Source organism: Apaloderma vittatum, unplaced genomic scaffold (assembly GCF_000703405.1).
Source record: "Apaloderma vittatum isolate BGI_N311 unplaced genomic scaffold, ASM70340v1 scaffold19046, whole genome shotgun sequence".
Classification (NCBI taxonomy): Eukaryota; Metazoa; Chordata; class Aves; order Trogoniformes; family Trogonidae; genus Apaloderma; species Apaloderma vittatum.
In genome coordinates, this window is record NW_009723578.1 from 67 (window position 1) to 20,966 (window position 20,900).

A 20,900-nucleotide genomic window follows, 5' to 3' on the forward strand; every position below is an offset into this window, starting at 1 on the left:
AAATAAATAAAATAAAAGTCAGCTGTGGAGCCCCCAGCACAAGCAGAACGTGTACCTGTTGGAGCGGGTCCAGAGGATGCTGTGAAGGGGATCGGACAGGCTGAGAGGGCCGGGGGGGTTCAGCCGGGAGAGGAGAAGGCCCTGGGGAGACCTTAGAGCACCTGCCGGTGCCTGAAGGAGGCTGCAAGGAAGATGGGGAGGGACTTCTTACAAGGACATGTGGTGACAGGACAAGAGGCAGCGATTTTAAACTCGAGCAGGGTAGTTTTGGATTAGACATTAGGAAGAAGTTCGCCGTTATGAGGGTGGTGAGGCACTGGAACATGCCGGAAAAGCTGTGGATGCCCCCTCCCTGGAAGTGTTCGAGGTCAGATTGGACGGGGCTTGGACCGACCTGGTGTAGCGGGAGGTGCCGTGGCCCATGGCAGGGGCGTTGGAACTAGATCATCTTCAAGGTCGCCTCCAAACCAAACCGTGCTGTGATCGGTCAGCAGCCACGGGAACAAGTGTGGAAGTGTCCGTGTGCCCAGCACAGCTGTGCTGCAGAGCCTCAGCTGACACTGTGGGAAGCTGAAAGGGAAGAGCAACCATTTGACACGTCGTGCTTTTCACGGATGCCCTAGCGCTCGCTCTAGGGAGTTTTGCTGATTTATGTGGTGCTAGTGTTCCTTGTTTCCAGGAGGGAAGAACAGCTCTTAGAGGAAATGGGAATGCAAAGACTTCACACTCTGAAATATGAGGGGGTAGATTTGTACAGCACAGCATGTATGTGATCTGTGCCATGAAAAAAGGGTTGGGAAATCATTGACTGTTTTCTGTACTACAGTCGAGTAATGGTATCAGGATGCTGAATTACAATCATGTAACTGTTCGCTTTGCTGAAGACATAATTAGGTTGAAGTCACTATGGTCGTTCACATTAACAGATTTAAATTGGATTTTTTGAAGTGGATGCTCTCTGACTTTGAAAATTTACAGATAAATTAGAGCCATACTGATTCATTAGTAGATGAAACTGATGTAAAATTCTAGCGGTTTTAGAGTAGAGTTAATTAGCCAAAAGCTCTTTGTGGCTAAAAGAAGTTGATAATACTTTTAATGTCTCTCAAACTTTCATGGTTTTGTTCTAATGTAGCATATTTTCTATTGTATGTATCTGATGGATTTCTTTTTTGTGCTTTTTGTGAAGATATAGAACTTCTAAGGAAAATAAATTGTTAGAATTATGCAGCAGTTGAAAGGCTGAAGTGGAAGAATAGGAAGGAAATGTGAGGCTTTATACGTGCCTGATATGAGAAACCATTGAAACAAAAGCTTTAACAGTCCTTTAATCCATACTGAAAATTGCTGGTGAAAATGGCTTTGGTTGGTGACACTACTCTTTGGAACCTGGAAGGAAGAATCCCATGTGACTATGGATATAATAACTGACAGAAGAATGTGCTTGTTACCCAGATGTCACAGTGCAGTCAGTAAATATGAAACTCAAGTGATCTTCGGTTGAATGTGAGGATATTGGGTGCATTGATGAATGCAAAAATTAGAATTCAAAAATTATACTGTAAAGGAGAATGTGGTTCATCCAGTTGCCATTGGCAGAGGAGTACTACTTTCAGTTTCAGCATAACAGTACTGATGCTGGTTTAAGCATCTGGCTTTTTGGAGTCTAATCTGAATTTGAGTTTTTGGCCCTATTCCAAAAGAGATGAGATACAAAGCTCAGTCATAGGCTGAGTTCATGTCCTTCTCTGAAATAGAGGTTGTTCTTTAGTCCAGAAGTGTTCTGTCCTTGCTCTTGTGGCTCAAGGCTCTCTTCATGTGTTGGACCGTGTGTATCTTTGCTGGGCACCAAAGTCTCATGAAATGCATTTTTTTGACTTCCACATCTGGGGAGTGGGTAGAAATCTGTTACTGTGAAACCTTGCTGAACATCTCGGATGTTATTTTCTTGCTTGTGGAAAAGTGACTTGGTATCACAGATCTGTCAGGTTCATTGCTGATAGCAAAGTTCTTTAGTATTTCTTATAAATATGTGTTGTGAAGATATTTGCTTAGCTTGTTTTATCCTGAATTCTCATTGCTAGATTTTAAGGATGTTTATAAAGACATAAATAGTTAGATGACCAGCTTCCTAGTAAGACATCCGTACTTATGCTTAAGTACTTCTTCTGTATAGCCTTTTTCTGAGATTATTTAGAAGAAGTATACCCCATTTTCAGAGCTGAAAAGAAATTATTCCAGTGTTTTGCTATGGCCTGGCGCATCCTGTATAGTAAGAGACTGGCATGAAGAGAGTCATTACAATAGCTTGAAACTTGACTTTGTTAAACACGTACTTACTGAATATTGTCTCTTGAGTGTGTTGCCAGATGTTTGCATATAAACAGCATCAGATTAATTGTCGTGTTTCCGCTGTAAAGTGTCACTGTGTGCCTGCAGTAGAGCAGATACTGGTCAGTACAAAGAAGGGCTACAGGGCACAAACAGGAAATTCATGAGATAAATATGCTACAGAATATACTCGGTTAGAGGAAAAGCAACAAGAGTTTAAAGAGGTGATGGACTATGCCACTGAGGGTTTGGGAGAGAGTTTGGGATAAGCTGATAGTAACACTTTGGGGTTGTATCATGAGTTGCCATCACAAGCTGTTTCAGCTGCTTCTTTTCCAGACTTGTGTGCAACGCGTTACGTATGTCCCAGATTCTTGAGATTGGACTTATCTTTATTGTAATTACAGATTGCAAAAGTTGAGTCTGACAGGGCTAAATTGGGGTTGTAGCTGATGGACTGGTTCTTCTGCACACTTGCTGCTCTCCCTGTTGTTACACGTTATGAGAAAGGTCAGCCTTGAAGCCCTAGCAGAGGGCTCCTGCACAAAGCCAGGCTGTTGCTGGGGCTGAGCTAACGGGTTTTCAGGGCAGTTACTGGAGTGGTTTTATTTGTTTGCTAGAGCAGTCCCTCAGAAGAAGTTGAACCAAGACGCAGTTTACTTACTAAATGGCTTTGCAGTTTGGATTATGTGTATCTGTAATAAAAAGCAGGTTATTCATCTAAATGAGGCGTGATTATGTCTAGACATTATCTGATGGATATTTATCTGTCAGCAGCGAATGGTCCAAATTGCCTGTGGAGATGGATGCAGTAACAGGTGTGCCCAGTCGGTTTACCTAAAATTTGTGCAGTTACTGAAGTTAATGTTTATACCATAACGTTTTAATGAGACTACAGTTCTGTGATTTTGATTTGCCACCAGTGCAGTGCTTTCGAGGTAGGATTTAAATCCATCATATGTAAGTGCTACAGGATTATTATTCTGTGTGCTATAGCTGTTAGAGTCCTTACAACTCTTGACTTCTCAGTATGCAGTCAGAAATTTTGACATAAAAGTATCCTCATTACTGTGTTGTAAATGAAATATGAAGAATCTTGGGAACTGTTTGTTGTATAGCTTGAAGGAAAAAGTGACTGAAGAAGATGTAGGCTTTAATAGCTGATGGATTTTTTAGCCTATATATAAATTGTTATCTGCAGAGGTGTTAAAAAATAGAAAAATTAGATATTTTTCCTATAACGTTTTTCCTTGCTTCCTTAAAAAATAGCAGGGAAAAGGACTGTGCTTAACCCTGAAGTGCCCTTTTGTGTTTTTATTTAATTGACAGCCCCGAGGCCTCATGATACGATTGTATCATATAATTCATCTTCCTAATGACCTTAGTAACCTTCTTCCAGAAAAATTAGAGAAGAGAGATTTGCTGTTGCAGTGGATCTTAGGAAGCTAAAAACATTTTAGGAAGAGTTATTTTAATAGACCATCTTTCCAGTGATCATGAGTGTGTAATGTAACTTCTTAAAAAGATATTTTTTTTTATTCCTATAATATCTCTGCATTTTTGACCGTGTTTCACTAACAATGAGGTACAGGTCAGATGAGATGTTCTCAACCTGAGAATTTCAAATAAAAATTAAGAGTAGAATGGCTTTGGGTTAGGTTTAATATAATAAAACCACCAAACAGATGGCATTTTGCATGAAACATTGAATAATTTAGTGTTATCTTCCAGTGCTAGATAAAGATCTTTAAAAGGTCAAATTAAAACCTTGTTGCCTGGCATACTAGAAGTTGAAGTTTAATGCTTTGTCGTGGAGGTTTGTGCCTTAAATATATAACAAAGACTCAATGCAAATTTGGTTAGGACAGGAACTGAAGCAAGTGAATGGTCCGGAGGAAAGCTGTGAGCATCTCGGTGGGGATGCTTCGCTCTTCCTAAAGTCTCAGTGACTTTATGACCAAGGTGGAGGGTGTAGGCAGCTGGAGAGGAGAACCACATGCAAGAGCTGGGGAGGAGAAATCACATGCGAATGACTATTATTCTTGCAAAAGCCGAACTCTGGTGGCACTTCCACATAAACCACTTAGTGATGAGGCCACGATAAACACTGAAATTTTGCGCCAAATTGCGTTTAGAATTAGGGAACTGACGGAACAAGTCATGTCCCTGTCTCGCTAATGAATTCTCTGCTGACAATTTCAGATGATTACCCAGACTTTAATATTTCACCTGCAGAGGCTTATCATGTTGTCTTCTATTGCTTGTCATCTTCGAGTCGGAGAATAGGTGGGTGACATCCCAAATAAGCGTGGTGCGCTCAACCTGTCTTCTTGTGTCTCTCCACAAAATGCCATGTCAGTGACGGCTTAATGATGGTGGATTTCACAATATTGTGAAAACTGTAACAGAAGTATAAAAGCAAATTTCTAAAGCAAAACAAAGCAATCAGCCAGCATCATGCAGTTATATGTGCATAATAAGCATTTACATTACCTTTTAGGTTTGCAATGGAATATATGAGTTTTTTTTTAAATAAGACAAGAGACTTATTTTCAGGAAAAGTCTGCATTGGCATAATTCCCCTTGAATTGGAAAAAAATTTGAAAATGCATACTGAGGAACTCCCTCGGTAGTGTTGTATTCTGAATATTGTTTTTCTAACAAGCTAGTTTCAGAAGCTTTCCTTTACAAGTAAATGCCTACATATTTTTTTATAGCTGTTAAATGTCAGAATCCTTACATTACCCTCAAAATGTATAAATTTAACCATCCAAAGAAAAGAGCGAAGCTTCCATTTCACAAACCTTATTTTAAATACTAAAAAATAAAACAACTGAATAAACCTCTTCAGCCAGCTTGAATCAGACACTAATTTGAAATTCCTGCTCCAAGCTGGTCATTTTATTCCGCGCTATATAAACCAGAGCAAGAAGATCTCCCGTGATGATGTGTTGGGGATTAAATTGCCAGGCCGCCGTTACAGTTTGCAGCAGGAGGACTGGGTGAGAGGACGGCAGTAGCAGTCAGTGTTCTTGCACAGAACAGGGGTCCCAACTTAAATTTGCCAGGAACGGGTGCAGCAGCGCTTTCTGTGCAGCGCGAGTGTGATCACCGATCAGAAACTGAGGCCCACACCTCTTCTGTTCTCTTCCCCAAATAGAAATCTTTAACTCAAGGTTTTGTGCTGCAGTCCTGCTCCAAATGTCGTGCAGCGATTTCCAAAAGTTAACTGCTAGAATTTTCAAGCTTTGAAGGTAACTGGTTTTCTAAATAAGTTGTTCCTCCTTTCGTGAAGAAAAAGGAAATCTGCGCTTTCTAAAGCTACTGCTCATCACTTCCTTAATGCAGTCGGTGTTGGATTTGAGTTTTACGTCCTTGTGGGAAGGAAGGAGTGTGATTCATGCTTGTGGAACATCTGTATTGTGAAATTAAGCATGTTTACAATGGCTTATGCTAGCATTTCAGTCCTTATGCTCACTTGTATCTTGTGAGCTGAATGATAATTATTTGCCTATATGGTGGAATTCTGGCAAGGAGAACCTTCTAAATGTATGTTCCCTTTGGCTTAGTTGTGGGTCATGTTCTTTTCTATACAGATTCTGGAATAAGTAGCTTCCTTATTTTAATGAAATTGGCCAGCTTGATCTAAGAATTAGAGTTAAAACAAGTTTTCCTATCTTACAATTACAAAAATAGTGGTAGGTTTGTGTATTTATTATTAATAAAATGCTACCAAAAACTTTACTTTAAGCTCTAAACACAATCAAGTGATATTATTTTTTTTCCACACTCTCTCTCTTAGTCATACAGGAGTGACAAAGAGGAAAATGTAGGCCTTTGGATACATTAATTTGTAGTGCTATAATCTGAATATTCAGCTCATCTTAAAAACCAATGAGCAGGACAGATATAATGTTACATGAAACACTGTTCTAGAGCTTTTTGGTTGGTTCTTTGATAACTTTGATGCCTGCTACGCTAGATTCTTCTTGTTCTCTTGTAGTATTTTCTACAAAACATCTTTTTAGAGCTTTGAAAAATAGGTTTTTTTTGTGTGGGTCAGAAGCTTGTTTGCTCTAAGTACATGCAGCGTATTTCAAAGTACTACTATCTATGCGTATTTATTTGTACTTAACACTATTTTCGTGATGAAGCAAGAGTGCTTTGCTGATCAGTTTGTTGGTGATATCATTTCAGATTACATCAAATATGACTATGTGAATAGCCCAAAGGAAGGACATGATGTCAGAATAACATACAAAACATTTGTGAGGTATGTGTGATTCGTCTCCTGTTGAGCTCAAACAGTTCTTGGTTGTCTCTAATACAGTTAAACAAAATGAATACAGTAATTTTATGCCATTTCATTCCTATGCTAAAGAAGCTGCTTGCAGAATTGATCCAAAATTGGCGTTTGTTGTGATATACAGAAATACTGATTATTTTTTTTCGGAATCTCGATGTTTGTTTTGATTTAAGGTAACTTCTTGGTTTGAGCAGCTGAAAAATTGCCTTGATTGAAAAAATAGCTGTATATTTCTTCTTCTGAGGTGTTGGACCTTAGCTGAACGGAATTCTAAATTTATGTTCCACAAGAAGTGTCAGAATTAAGACACTGATTTTCATTCATTGGTTCTTCTCAGGCACTTCTAAATATCTGTGCAGCAGGAGGTCTTAAAGGAGTGGGGTTTCTAAACAGTCCTTTGATGAAGAGAAAGGAAAAAAGACATTTTGTTTCAAAAAATGTTCCAAATTACATATATATTGACTTTAAAAAAATGTTAAAAAGAAAAGAATGAAAATTTGAAAAAAGGAAGGATTTTTTTTAAAAATGAAAAAGCTGATACTTGGCTTGTCTGTCAGCTTTTCATATACTTCAAGCTTAGCTGAAAGTTTATTGTGGGTACTTTTTTTTCGAGAGAAAATGTTAGACAATAGCATTTCTGAAAACTGTTATATGTCCATTTCGGATGGAATAATAGCTGATTTGCCTAGCTAACTTCATGTTCCAGCTGCTAATCTTGGAGGGTTCATGAAACTTGAATTTTCTTTAACAAAGTCTTGACCGCAAGAGGTGCCAGTGTGCTATTGAGATTAAGTATCATAGGTTGTAATTTTAAACATTTAGAAAGATTGTGATAGTTTTAAGAGGCTGAAAAGAGAGACTTATCTAGGTTAAGTTAAGCTTGAATTGCTTTTAAGGGAGCTGAAGTTTATTCTTTCCTGAGATATTTTTCTAATACGTGGCTGCGTTCTGGTGAGGAGGGACTTTTGTGTAATTAAAAAAAAAAGCAAACAAAAAAACCCCAGTGTGCGGGTAGAAAGCACAGTGTAACTGCTAGGAATTGTAGTTTGGCATTTTTAGGGACTAAATCCAAGCACCAGAGCTCTATTTCAGTTTGTTCTGTTTCATAACCAGAGAACACAGCCTGCATTTATTTTACTGTCCCCTCCGAGTACCTCAGCGAGCAATTTTAACCGTTGCTCTGGGATCTCTATGCTGCAATCCACGTATACTTCATTTCTAGTCTTTTGGATTATTCCTGCCTAGTTCTAGCATTCACGCTTAAAGATCAGGAAGATTTACTGGGCAGAATATGTTTATCTGGTTCCTGGTAGGTGGGACAGAGAGGTTTTTTTAAGAGTTTAGAAATACATAGCTTCATGTGAAAACTGCCCGAGTGCCTCTGCACTTGGCCATGGTCACTGACTATTTTAGACTAACAAAGTATTCCTGTATTCAAGGCTTATGATGTAAATTAAAGTGCAGTAATTCCTACCAGTCCTGTATAGATTACCATTAATAAGGGGGCGAAAAATGGAGATTTCTGCATGACTGCCATCAGTCAGTATAAATGCTTTCAATTTCTCTCAGACATGGCCTTTAACAGCGTGAATCAACATAATTTTTAGAACACAGTATACTGTGTTCTGGATGCATAATGTTTAAGCTTAAATTTGTTTGCTGATAGCACTTCTGTCATTCTGTACCTGTGCTTGTTAGAGATGTCTGGAGAATAATTCTGTTTCATGAAAACTGTGAAGGTTTCAAGTCTCGCTTTTGTTCCATGTTGGAACAACAACAAAGCCCCAGAAGAGTTTCCACGAAATTAGATTAATTGATGTGTTCTTTGAAAATCTGATTCATGTAATCCATTGCCATGTTCATTTAGCCACCACCATTTGTTTCCCTTGAGTTTGGTCTGCTCTGAGGCCATTTTGCAAGTTTTCCAGTATACCTTCCTAACAGGTTGGTGGGTTTTTTCAACACAATAGCACTTTTGTCAACAAATTCAGCTGCTTTCTAACTCGCTGTGTTTTTTATTGTAAACAATGTACTTAGAACAGTGTTATTTCCCTTCTGTTTTTTCTTTCTGCTCTTCCTTGGGTTGCTGGAGCAGCATGAAAAGTCAGCAGCAGTCTGGTGCCATAATTTGCTGTTTTCTGAGACAGATGAGCTGTAATTTAATGAAGACTTTGCCATTTGAGTTTGAGATAAAAGCAAGAGGTTGGATTTTTAACAGAGGAGGAAGAATGTTTTATGAGCACAGCCAAATGGAAATAAAAACCATTGTAAAATCCCTTTGTCAAGCATTGAAGTTGCATGATTGTGGTGGGTTGACCCTGGCTGGATGCCTATTGCTCAGCAAAGCTGCTTTATCACTCCCCTCCTCAGCTGGACATGGGAGAGAAAATAGAACAAAAGGCTCACGGGTCAAGATAAGAGATAACAGAGAAGGATTTTCTCTACCTCCACAGTGGCACAGGGGGATGGGGAATGGGCACTGTGGTCAGTTCATCTCAAGTTGCGTCAGGGTAAGTTTAGATTGGATATTCGGAGGAAGTTCTTTCCTGAACGAGTGGTGAGGCACTGGAACAGGCTGCCCAGGGAGGTGGTGGAGTCACCAACCCTGGAGGTGTTTAAAAAAAAAGTAGATCTAGCACTTGAGGCTGTGGTGTAGTGGTTAGGTGTGCTGGGATGAAGGTTGGACTAGATGATCTTCAGAGGTCCCTTCCAACCCCGAACATTCTGTGATTCTGTTATCTCTGTGGCTCCTTCGTCCTCAGGGGGACGGCTCCTCACACTCCTCCCCTGCTCCAGCGTGCGATCTCTCCTGTGGGAGACAGTCCTCCACAAACTACTCCAAGGAGAGGCTTTCGCATGGGCTGCAGTTCTTCATGAACTGCTCCAGCACGGGCTGCAGTCCGTCAGGAACAGACTACTTGAGCGTGGGTTCCCCACAGGGTCACAAATCATGCCAGGAACCTGCTCCAGCATGGACATCCTGCGAGGTCACAGCTTGCTTCAGGCGTCCACCTGCTCCGTCGTGGCGTTCTCCTTTTTGTTTTGATTAAAAAAAAATATCTCAGGAATCTTCTTTGAACTTGGGTATGTTTTCTCTTACAGAAATAAGGAATGAGAGCTGCCTGTATTTCCGGTTTCCTCATGCATAATAACGGTGTCTCTGCTTCCTGCAGGGCAAGGCCAGAAAACCATGCAGTCATCAGGGCACAGATTCCGCGATGTTGAGCACCACCCGCTTCTCGCTGAAAATGACAGCTACGATTCCTCTTCCTCGGAGGCCGACATGGCAGAGAGGGTTTGGTTCATCCGAGATGGCTGTGGTATGGTCTGTGCTATAATGACATGGCTTCTGGTTGTCTATGCAGACTTCGTAGTGACTTTTGTCATGTTGCTGCCTTCCAAAGACTTTTGGTACTCTGTGATCAACGGTGTTCTCTTTAACTGCTTGGCAGTGCTAGCTTTGTCATCGCATCTGAGAACTATGCTAACTGATCCAGTAAGTATGCGATCGTTCCTTGAAGTTGGGTTGCTCTCTCATGTAGCTCAGCGTCTGCAGAGAAATTTCAAGTGGTATCGATCTTCTGCTGGTGCAAGTAGTGTTCGATTCAAAAACCCTCAAAGTGAAGGGCTGATATCTCGACTTTTCCTGTTCTGCTAATGAAACCAAAAATAATTTTTGACTTGAGGAGCAGGAAGAGTGAAATTAATTTGTAAGGGAGAGGTAGGCTTGTGAGAAATAGTTCCTTTGTAAAATATTAACTGAGGTTCTGAAGAAGCTAATAAAGCTTTAGTCTTTTCTGTCCTAATTTTTGTACTCTTTTCGTCAGATATATTTTCAAAACTTGATAAGAAGTAGTAGCTTCGTCCTGTTGTATCATGTGAAATACATCTTTCATGTATGGCACGTGATAGAACTTTTAGAGGTAGAAATGCTGAGAAACCTCAGTCACATATTGGCGTAAAGTAAGACCTGTGATCCTGTGTGATTCCTTCGTTACCATGTTTAGGTTTTCGGAGTCAGTGGGAAGGGAAATTTAAGTTGAACCCACATTGGAACAGTGTAGGTGTAACAGGTCTGTAAAAGTACTCATTCCTTAGGACTTTTGCTCCTCTGAAGTTCAAGAGATGGAATTGTTTATTTTGTACCAAAATCTATTACTTTTCTGAGGGAATAAATCTAGGGAGTGAGGGGTGGAGCGAAAAGCATCTATTTTCTCCAGAATTTTGAGACAGTGTATATAGAAGCGATAGGAGTGTTCAAAAAAACAGCAGCGTGTTGTAGTTAATGGTTTTCTAGTTCTTTTGGTTTACTTCTGAGCCCACACCCAGTTATGAAATGCTACAACTTCTACAGACTGTGACAGCTAAGACAGTTAATGGTTTAAGGAAAGATTGTTTAAAATATGTCCAGATAAAACTCTGTCTTTCTAGACCGGTGTTCTTTATGCATAAAACATGATAGAAATTGAGGTGAATCACCACGGTTTTTCTCCACTCCCTTTCTGCTGACTCCCAGAGAGAAAGGCGCAGCTGTGTGATGGAAACGAAGACTGATGGAAAAAAGGAATAAACTGCATCAAAACATATGTGAATTAAATTTAGTCTTCTAACTATAAACATAGATTTTTCATCAAAAGGAATTGGTGACCGTCTAGAGTATAGTTTTATCAGCAAAATGCTAAAAGCTTGGCCTGAAGTTATTGTCCTTAGTAACAGCTGAATAGATGAACATGAGGTGTGTTTCATAAACAGAAATTTATCCGGAACAAGATAAATTTGTGCTTTAGGAGCATTCTCTGAGATAATTCACCATGTTTGCGCTGACGTATTAGCTTCAGTGAGAACATTAATATTGCGAAACACGTCAGCGATACGACATGAGTGTTTAAGAACTCTCTGTAAGTTCTCTCCCCTGCAGAGGCCGGCTGGCTCAGGTTTGAAGCGCCACTTAGCCAAAGAGTCCACCTGGAGCAGAACTGGGGCTGTGTCTCGGGCAGTACAAACACAGGATTGTTATTCCAGGCAACAAAAACTTTCTGCCCATGTAGAGAAGTGCCTGCTGCTTTCTTAATTCTGCCCCAAAACCTTCCTTAAGGTGTCTGTGTAAAATGTTGATGTTGCCAGTGAGCTTTTTTTTTTTTTCTTGAATGAGAAACGATTATAGAATGTTGCAGATTGTTAAAGCCAACCTGGAGAAGTTCCAGGATACTCCAGCATCCTTGTGCTGGCCTGAAGGAGCTAGTACAGAAAAGCCATTGCAATGGTCTATTTACAATTGCTTTCTGCCACAGAGAAGCCTTTAGCTCTATAAATAAGCAAAGTGGCAGTGGTACTGTCCATTATTTACTTACTTTTTCAAAGTTAGATTCTGACCTCATGAGGCTCTACATTAATATTGTTACTGGACAAAGCAGTCCTGCTTTCTGTTCCTGTCTGTTCATTGAATTCCTCATTGTGTTGAAACAGCTGCTAACGCTGCTCAGTGGTGAACAGCTCAGAGAACTACTTAAAAATAATTTCTTTTCCTGATGATATTTTTTTTTTTCCTTTTGGATCAGTTCCTTCAGCTGATGATCATGTAGCTACACAGACCTTCACAGGAGCAGAAGGCAGCAGAGGATAGTAGATGTAGAATAAAGAAGCCAGTGATGGTTCATGCTGACAATGTTGGTTCTCAAAAACTCATGTACTTGGCGCACGTTGGCTAAATCTTGGATGTAGAAAGTTGAAATAACATCTTTCAGGTGGTTGTTGCTGATTGAACTTTTCTGGATGGCTTGGCCTAATACCTGAACAGCACAACAATTAACATACGCTGCTGTAAGAAGGCATGTCTCCTAGTAGTGCTTGTTCAGAGTAACTCCTCAGAAAATACTGTACCTGTAGTGCTTGTATCTGCATGTAAAGATGTGTCTTCCTCACCATGCTGCGTATGCTGGTGACAGTAGATCCTGTCAGGATTATGCTAATACTCGGCCAGAGATGAGGCTTGCTGAAATGAAACTGAATTTGAGGTCAGGCAGAGGTAATTTATTCATTTGGAAATGATTCTGGCTTATGACGGACTGTCTTTGAATAAATGAACTTATTTCAGCAATTATCCTGAGATTAGCGGTATGAAGTCTATAAAGTGTATTTTTAAACTCTCTCATGCCATTTAAGAAGCTTTCTGTCCTTTAATTGAAATGATTTCAGGGGGCTGTACCCAAAGGAAATGCCACTAAAGAATACATGGATAATTTGCAACTGAAGCCAGGAGAAGTGATCTACAAATGTCCAAAGTGCTGCAGTATCAAACCTGAACGTGCACACCATTGCAGGTATGCCAGAGTTTTCTTTAAAGGAGTTACGCATACTGAGTCTTGGAATAATAAATAAATGTATATATATTTATATATATGTTAGCTTTTTCCCCCACAAATTTCTTTTAGTATCTGCTAAACTTTCAAATGTGCATATTTTAGAGTATTTTATAAATGTAATACTCTGTGGGTAATGAGAAAGAAGCAAGGCACTCAAGAGTTCTTTAAAAATAATCATACCGTGTTGTCTTAAATATTTTCTGTGATTTTTTTTTTCCTATGTATCACTCTAATAATTGTGCCATACTGTTGATAATGCAGGGCAAAGGGAAGGAAATTTATAATAGAAGCTGATTTAAGAAATAACTCCTGCAATCTTAAATTAGGAAAACAGATTCGTTTTAAGCTGCCACTTTGTGTCGTCTTCTCTTAGTGCTTCATTTGAAGTTATGTGTGAATTGGCAGTTTATTTTCCTAAAGTTATATGCATCGCTGATTGAATGCACTTCTGCTTATTGGAGCTTCATTTTATTACCGACAGAATGATAATAATTTGAGCTAACCGTGCTATGCAGGAGATAGCAAATGTATCCATTTTTAATTAATTCCCAGTCCTCTGAGTTTTCAGGCACTGTGGATATGCATTTGTAATGTTTATTGTGTGAGCGTTGAAAATAGCTATGCCTGCATAATTAAGACTTACATAAATATGGAAATGTTTCTGGTGGCTCTCTCCAGGTGTGAAGAGTGATGTGTATTGAATTGTGTGGCACGTTAAATTGAGGTCTCTTGAGTTACTGCCCATCAGAACACAGTGAAGTCTTGTCAGGACTCTCAAATTATTCTGTAAATTTGTGGTTTCTAAATTAAATGTCTCAGTGTATGTCACTTATCTGTGTGAAAGTTATGGCTGAGAAGCTATTTCTATTATAAATACTCAGCCTTGGCACTGGAATCTTGTTCTTCTCTCAGATGTGAGTGGGTTTTTGTATCTGGAGTGTGAAGAAAAAGTTTCATGTATAAATTTCTGTATCTGCATCCATGCAAAAGCTAACCTGGGCACAGATAAACTCACTGGCCCTAATTTTATTTATATATATATAGAGAGAGAGAGAGAGAGTCATGTGCAGAATTATGTTCAGCTGGTTTATCTGTGTCGCAGGTTAGTTTTTGCATGGATGCAGATACCAGGCCTGCCTTCATGCACAACGGGTCCTGGTAGGATTTACTAATTTGTAAATCTCTCTAACTGAAGACATCTTATGTTGAACTCTGGACGTGAGCAAAAAAGCTGGTGTGCTGGAGAGCCCAGGGCCCGTGCAGCTGCGTGGCTCTGTGTGGGCGGTGCTTACCTGTTCGACCTGGAGCTAACAACTACAGCGGTGTCACGTGAGCCCTGCAGAGTCCTGTGGGTCTGGCTGGGCCATCAGCCCTCAGCAGACTCTTATCTCCAATGTCCCAGTAGCCTGTGATCCCAGTTAAGGTGGTGTTGATTGCAAAATCGTTCCTTCGTGGAAGAAGAATAAAAATAAACTAAGTAGGGACTTCATATACATTACTCATAGCAAATATTTGAGTGACGTGTTTTGTTAAAGCAGAGCAAGAATGGGTAGTGCCTACAAGGAACGAAATCTCTCATACTTTTGAAGGGTGTGTTTTGCTTAACCACTGCTTTAGGGACCTAGCTTGTGAATTGTTCTACTTCTCGTGCCTTGGTAAAATCCGCTGTGGAGTGTTCCACACGAGGGCACGAGATGCATTTTGGTGCTCGCACAGTGTGTAACCGGCTTCACAGAACATCAGAAAGAGAACCCCAGAGCCTGAGAGCGTATGTGCTATCCTCTTGTAAGCCTGCTCTGGTGTTTTTCTCAGCAGTTGGATGTCTGGTTTAATTGTTTCTGTTTGTTTCTGTTGCTCATACAGTATGTGCTACTAGTAGTTGCTGTTAACTTTTCTGAAGTAAAACAAAGTATTTTTTTTGTAATTTCTTGAGTGTTGAATACATACCGCGTAGGACAGGTAAATGAGCTGGAAACTGACTGCCAGAATCTTTGCCGTAGATGTGGCACTGCAGAAGTTTACTGAACGGAAAGAAAGTTTGCTTGATTTTACTGCCAACGTTTTATCGGTTTACAAACCCTTTCCAAGGACATTAAAATGATGGTTTAGTCCCAAGTAGTCAAAGCGGCAATTTGCTGATAGAAGAGACTTGAAAATGGAAATTAAAGTTGGTTCCTGTTGGGAAATACACTCGAAGCCACAGTGCATGTTTTGAGTAGTAAATTATTAACAGAAGAGACTCTTATGATGTAGTTATGAAAATTGTTGTGCAACACTGCAGCAGAAGTTCTTTTAAGGAAGAAAAATGGTTTCATAATAGGCATTAGTGATGGGAAAAAGAACAAGAAACTTTTATTTACGCCTAGCCACAGTGGAGCACATTAAACTGAGATTTTTACTAAGCAGTTAACATTTTTGGCATAAGGAAGAGGCTTCTCCTGAGTGAATGCTTTCTTCTTCACCAAAGGAGCACAGCTGTCATTATTTCTAGCCTATCTGGGGTGCCTGCCTTTGTGTGTGGGGAACTGTTACTCCGAATTAAGTCACTGAGACGTCTGCATCGGTCTTCCCATGACTTTCTGTTACCCAGACCAGTTTCTCTTCAGCCATTAGCCGTGCCGTTCTCCATGTTATCTTTGGCGTTCCAAACTGGGACTGGACCTGCGGTTGCCTGAGGACATTCAGCAGCAAGGCCAAGCTGGAGAAGACCTTATTCTCGCTCCTGTGCTCTCATGTAAGGCTGGAGTGCCCGTGAGCAGTGAAGCGACCCGGGTTGCAGCTGACGGAGTGACTTCCCCGAGCTCTTGCCACGGGAACATCTGTGCTTGGGCTGGGAAAGGAAGAGAATACAAGTTACGAGGGTAGGAAGAAGGCTGAGACCCTCTTTTAAGCGTTGCCACGAGTTCGTTGGCTGGAAGCGTTCATTGAGTTGTGGTGTGAGATTAGAAACGGGGGCAGGGTTCCAGACATCTCATGTCTTGGAGAGCTCTGCGTGGGCCTATGAGAAATACTGAATGAGCAGCAGCACATCCTGCCCACCTCACATCCTCCAGCGTTGGGCTTGATTGAGTCTGGATACGGTTTTACTCAGCACTTCACATTATTTTTTTCTTTTTTTTTTTCTAGAGTGACAGTGTATATTCCGTGGTACGTGAGGAGGCTTGTGTTAGGAGTTAGCTCACCTTCCCGCAGAGCTGGGGAAATTGAGGAGAGATTGAACTTACAGGCAGCAGGCTGTGAACTGAAAAACTTCTGGAGAGTCTTCAGAATGCCTTCTCTTCAGTGACACCTTTCTTGCACGCTAGAGAATGGTTGTGGTGCTTGGTTGTGGTATTGGGATGTTTCCTGTGTGACTGGCCCATTGAAAAAGTAATTTGCAGCAGAGGATGAGTCTTTAATTTCCATAAAACATGAGGCAGTGGGAATGTAGTGGCTGGGTTATGACAGCTCAGGGCAAAGGGAGCTTCAGGGGAACAGTGAGAGATTCGGGATTCTTTCATATAAACTGCACAGGAGTATGTCCTGCCTCTTGCTGAATTTCCTTATAATCATGCATATATGATCACTTAAAATTATTTTATGCCTCGGAACATTGATTTCCCACACACACTCGCCTCCCTTTATTCACTCTCGTGACAGTCATCTAAGCATACATTAAACCCAAAAGATTTTGAATAATAATGACTGCATTTTTCAGGCTTATTTGGCTTTGTAACTGCTGAAATGAACATGCTTGATATTTTGGATATTCTGCAGGAAAGTGTGGAACACTTTTTGAAATGTGAGGCTATCTTAAGAACAAAGCTAGGAAAAATGAAATTTCAGCATTACTTAAGCTATTGATTTGTGGAAGAACTTCAACATGTGTTGTGACTGTTCCGTTTCTCTTATATAATTGTTCATGTTTCACTGCAGATGGACCTGAATATAAGAGAAGTGAGCCCTCTGGTGCCGCATGGCCTAGCAGATGTAAAATGGAGTTACTGAAATATTTGACTTTTCTTTCTGGAAATAACTTCAACTCAAAACTGAGCAGAAACTAAGCGATTAGTTGCAGAGCTAGCAAAGAATGATAGTGTTTAAGTATTCATTGGCAAGTAGACGAAGAATGTGTGCTGTTTATAGTTTCAATATTTTTGTTTTATGTTGAGAAAGTGAGGTGTGACATTGGGAGCTGCTCCTGAAATTGTGGTTGCCTAAGTTTAGAACCGTCAGACCAGTTGAAACCTCAACAGTGACAATTTCTCTCTTGAAGATGTGAATTTCTTTTCTTTCTGGTTCACACACCAAATTTACAACTTCAGAGTCTATAAACCTGAAAAAAATTACTTCATCTAAAAAAGCTTCTCCGCAAGGGAAAGGATTTTTTAATACTGAATCTAGAAAGAACTGAAGCCTTGCTTATTCAGTGCCACAAGTGTCTAAACCAGGTTACTGGTTTCCCTTGGTCATTATGTTTGGACCTGCAGTGATTCTTACATTAATACTGTTTTTCTTATGTGAAAAATATCTTACGTACAGTCATTTTTGTAACAACAACAAGCTGGGTCATAAGTGAGCCAACACTTTCTTTAAAGAAATGCAAATCACTGTTTGCAGTTTTGTCAGTGAAGATGTCAGCACATCACCTTGTGACCTCTGGACACCCTTGTTTCTGTATAAAAATGCCAAGTCTTGTTTCTCAGCAGAAGTCTCTTTTCCTTTCCTTTCCTTCAGTATTTGCAAACGATGTATTCGAAAGATGGATCACCACTGCCCGTGGGTGAATAACTGTGTGGGGGAGAAAAATCAGAGATTTTTTGTTCTGTTTACGGTAAGTGAAAATCAACAGCAGCTTGATCTCAGTGTGAATCTACCTTGATTATAACAATTTTGGTTATGTTGCGTAGTGAGTAGTGGCTTAAGGTTACAATTATTTTGTGTTGTTTTGTTTTCGTTTTTTTCTTCTATGCAAGCTGTTCTCCAAGGGGGAAGATATTTCTCCTCATACACATTTTAATCTGGTAAAGCACTGGTTTTCTATGTAGTAACAAGTAGTGAAATGGTGCTGTCATTCAGGGAGCTAATCCTTAAACTTTCCTTGTTGGGCACATTTTTAGATTCAAGCTTAAATAGAATTTTTTTTTTTTACATCACTGTATTGAATTAACAACTGGAATAGGAAAATGTATGTGCTGTGCAGTGGTGAAGGCTGGCTGAAAGGAATGTCTGGTTTGCTACCTGGCAGCAGTCAAAAGTAAGCACTCTCTCTTATTTCCAGATGTATATAGCCCTAATTTCAGCTCATGCGCTCGTACTGTGTGGGTTTCAGTTTTTCTCCTGTGTCCGAGGACAGTGGACTGGTAAGCAAGTATTTCCCTTTCACTGCCATAATCTAGCAGATATTCAGGGAAAGTCACAACCTCCCACCTCTTTCAGCCCTGTCTAAGAAATATTACAGGACTTTGATCTTTCCTAAGTGAGGTCCTGAAAATATTTTGTATCTGTTTACCTACCTTTTTTCTTTTTCTTTCTTTCTTTTTTTATTTTATTTTCCCTCTGTCTCCTTTCAGTCACCCACTGTAAGGGCTGTGGCTTTCAAGGGTATTCTCACTCCCTTTCCACGTAGTAAAAATTTGCTACAACTAAGAGGAAGCAAACAGAGAGCTGATCCTCCAACACCTCAGCCCTCTATTACCTGAAGCTGCCAGCTGGGCTTTGTGTGTCCCAACTATTTCACTATAATTGAGTTAATCAGTTGATTAGAGTATTTCCAGAGATCTAACTTTAAATGTGAGAATCTGATTACTCTGTGCAGTGAATTAAAAAAATAAATTAAGCAATTGCAGCAAAATGGAACGTCTGGATTAACTGGCAAGTCAAAGCTGACAGTGGTGATGATTTTTAACAGCATTGGTCATGTATGAAACTTCGAGCTACTCTTTATATACGTGCATTTTCGAGTAATTAAATGATCTCGTATGCAAACATTTGAAACGTTGAGGCAGGAGTGTGGTAATGCAGTACCATGTGCTTTATAGGAAGCCAAAAGTGTCACTTCCTGAAAATTCTTCATCTCCTTGGGCAGCAAATACAGTTGCTTTAGTGCTAGAAATTAGGAATTTGTTTTAGTTGCAAAATACTGTCAGATATTTAGCCTCTGTTGCTGCTTGTTGAAGACGGGATGTGTCGGTATGAATGTGCTCCGTAGAGTTTTAATATTTTTTTTTTATATATAACTACATATGTCATTTTCACAGAATGCAGTGACTTCTCCCCACCTGTAACTGTGATCCTGATGATCTTCTTGTGCCTTGAGGGTTTTCTGTTCCTTACTTTCACTGCAGTCATGTTTGGCACCCAAATCCACTCAATATGCAATGATGAAACGGTAAAGACTTCTACTTTTGTGTGCTATAGCAATTATTCTAGAAATATGTGATTAGATACTGTTTCATTTGAATGGGGGAAGGAGGCTTTTATGTCTGAAATAGCTCATAATTTTTGTTTTCTGTGGTTGTAAGCGTTGGAACACTTGCTTGGAGTTTGCTTTCTAACAGAAGTTCTTGTATTATTTGCTTTTCTGACCTGAATATAATTTATAATTAGGTTTTGAGTTACACAGATTGTTCAGCTTATGGCATCAGTTTGGACTTTCACTTCTCACCTATCACAAACTCCTGATAAGTGTCATGAGAAATGTCAGCTTTTCTCAGGTTTACACTTAAACTGGCTTCCTTGTATCAACTCTTCATACTTCCCTTTACTCTGGTACACTTTGTTAGTGTTTATTAATAGTTTAGACCTTGAGCTCCCTTGCCTTTAGATCTGCAATGTTAAGCCTTGAGAGGATGTTTTGTGACAGATAACGGATAAAGGAATTTGAACGTTGAGGCTGCTTAAAAGTCTACTTCTGTACTGAAGAGTAACTGTAAAAAACAATCTGTAAATATCCAGCCTTCGTTAGTGGGAAGCACAAAAAATGATCATCCAAATAAATCATTTGGGAGAGTAAGCCTTGCTTCAGTAACTGCAGGGCAAGATCCTTCTTGGAAGCTGTATTGTCTGATTTTATTAACTTTATAAACAACTCCCAGTGTAAATGTGTTGCCTGCAGATCCTGTACTGTAACGCCAGCTTTTTCTGGTCATTTTGTCTTTTAATTTGAGGGAGAAAGAGGTAGACCGACCTTCTTGCGCACAGTTTGTATTCTGAGTCTTGTGCCCTGTACCCACAGGGCTAAATCAGCCATCCTTGTTCCTTCTTTACTAAATACCAATAAGAAACTAATCAGCCGGCTCACTGCACATTAGAGGTCATCAATTTTGACAATTACTATTAGACTTTAGTAAACTTTAGACTTAACGTGCTTCACTATGTGTCTGTTTACGTGCAGGAGATTGAAAGACTGAAGAGTGAAAAGCCAACGTGGGAGCGGAGACTACGCTGGGAAGGAATGAAGTCAGTCTTTGGGGGTCAGCCTTCGCTCCTGTGGATCAATCCTTTTGCAGGATTTCGAATCAGGCGGCTTCTACTGAGAGCAAAGAAAGGAGGACCTGAGTTTTCTGTTTGAGTCTAATTATGCTAGGACTTGCGAGAATACTATGTAATATTTATTTGGAGCCAGAGAAGGCTGTCTACATATAATCTGTGACCAGGTGAAACTGATACCAGACATTTGCTTGTAGCAAGCAGAGTTTTATACGTTTATCGTCACAGACATCTCATTAACTTTCAGAGACGCGAACTGGATCTGTAATGGTCTTAACAGCAAGATAACAGACGAGAAGCACGTGGTCACACTAAAGAAGCCAAATGTTGTCATGCTACTGTAATTTATTTTATGAGATTAATTACCCATTTTTGTTAAGCCCTTTTTATTTGATAAATGTTGAGGAGATTACCAGTATGTTTTTATAAAA

General features: G+C 39.9%; 1 protein-coding gene across 1 annotated transcript; it reads left to right on the forward strand.

Moving 5' to 3' along the window:
- The first annotated feature begins 6,526 nt into the window (after nt 1-6,526).
- ZDHHC7 (zinc finger, DHHC-type containing 7) lies at nt 6,527-20,900 on the forward strand. The gene is made up of 7 exons (XM_009872180.1): nt 6,527-6,604; nt 9,811-10,133; nt 12,833-12,957; nt 17,716-17,812; nt 18,260-18,341; nt 19,239-19,369; nt 20,375-20,900. The coding sequence occupies exons 2-7, from the start codon at nt 9,828-9,830 to the stop codon at nt 20,549-20,551; spliced, it is 918 nt and encodes a 305-aa protein (XP_009870482.1). The 5' UTR covers nt 6,527-6,604; nt 9,811-9,827; the 3' UTR covers nt 20,552-20,900.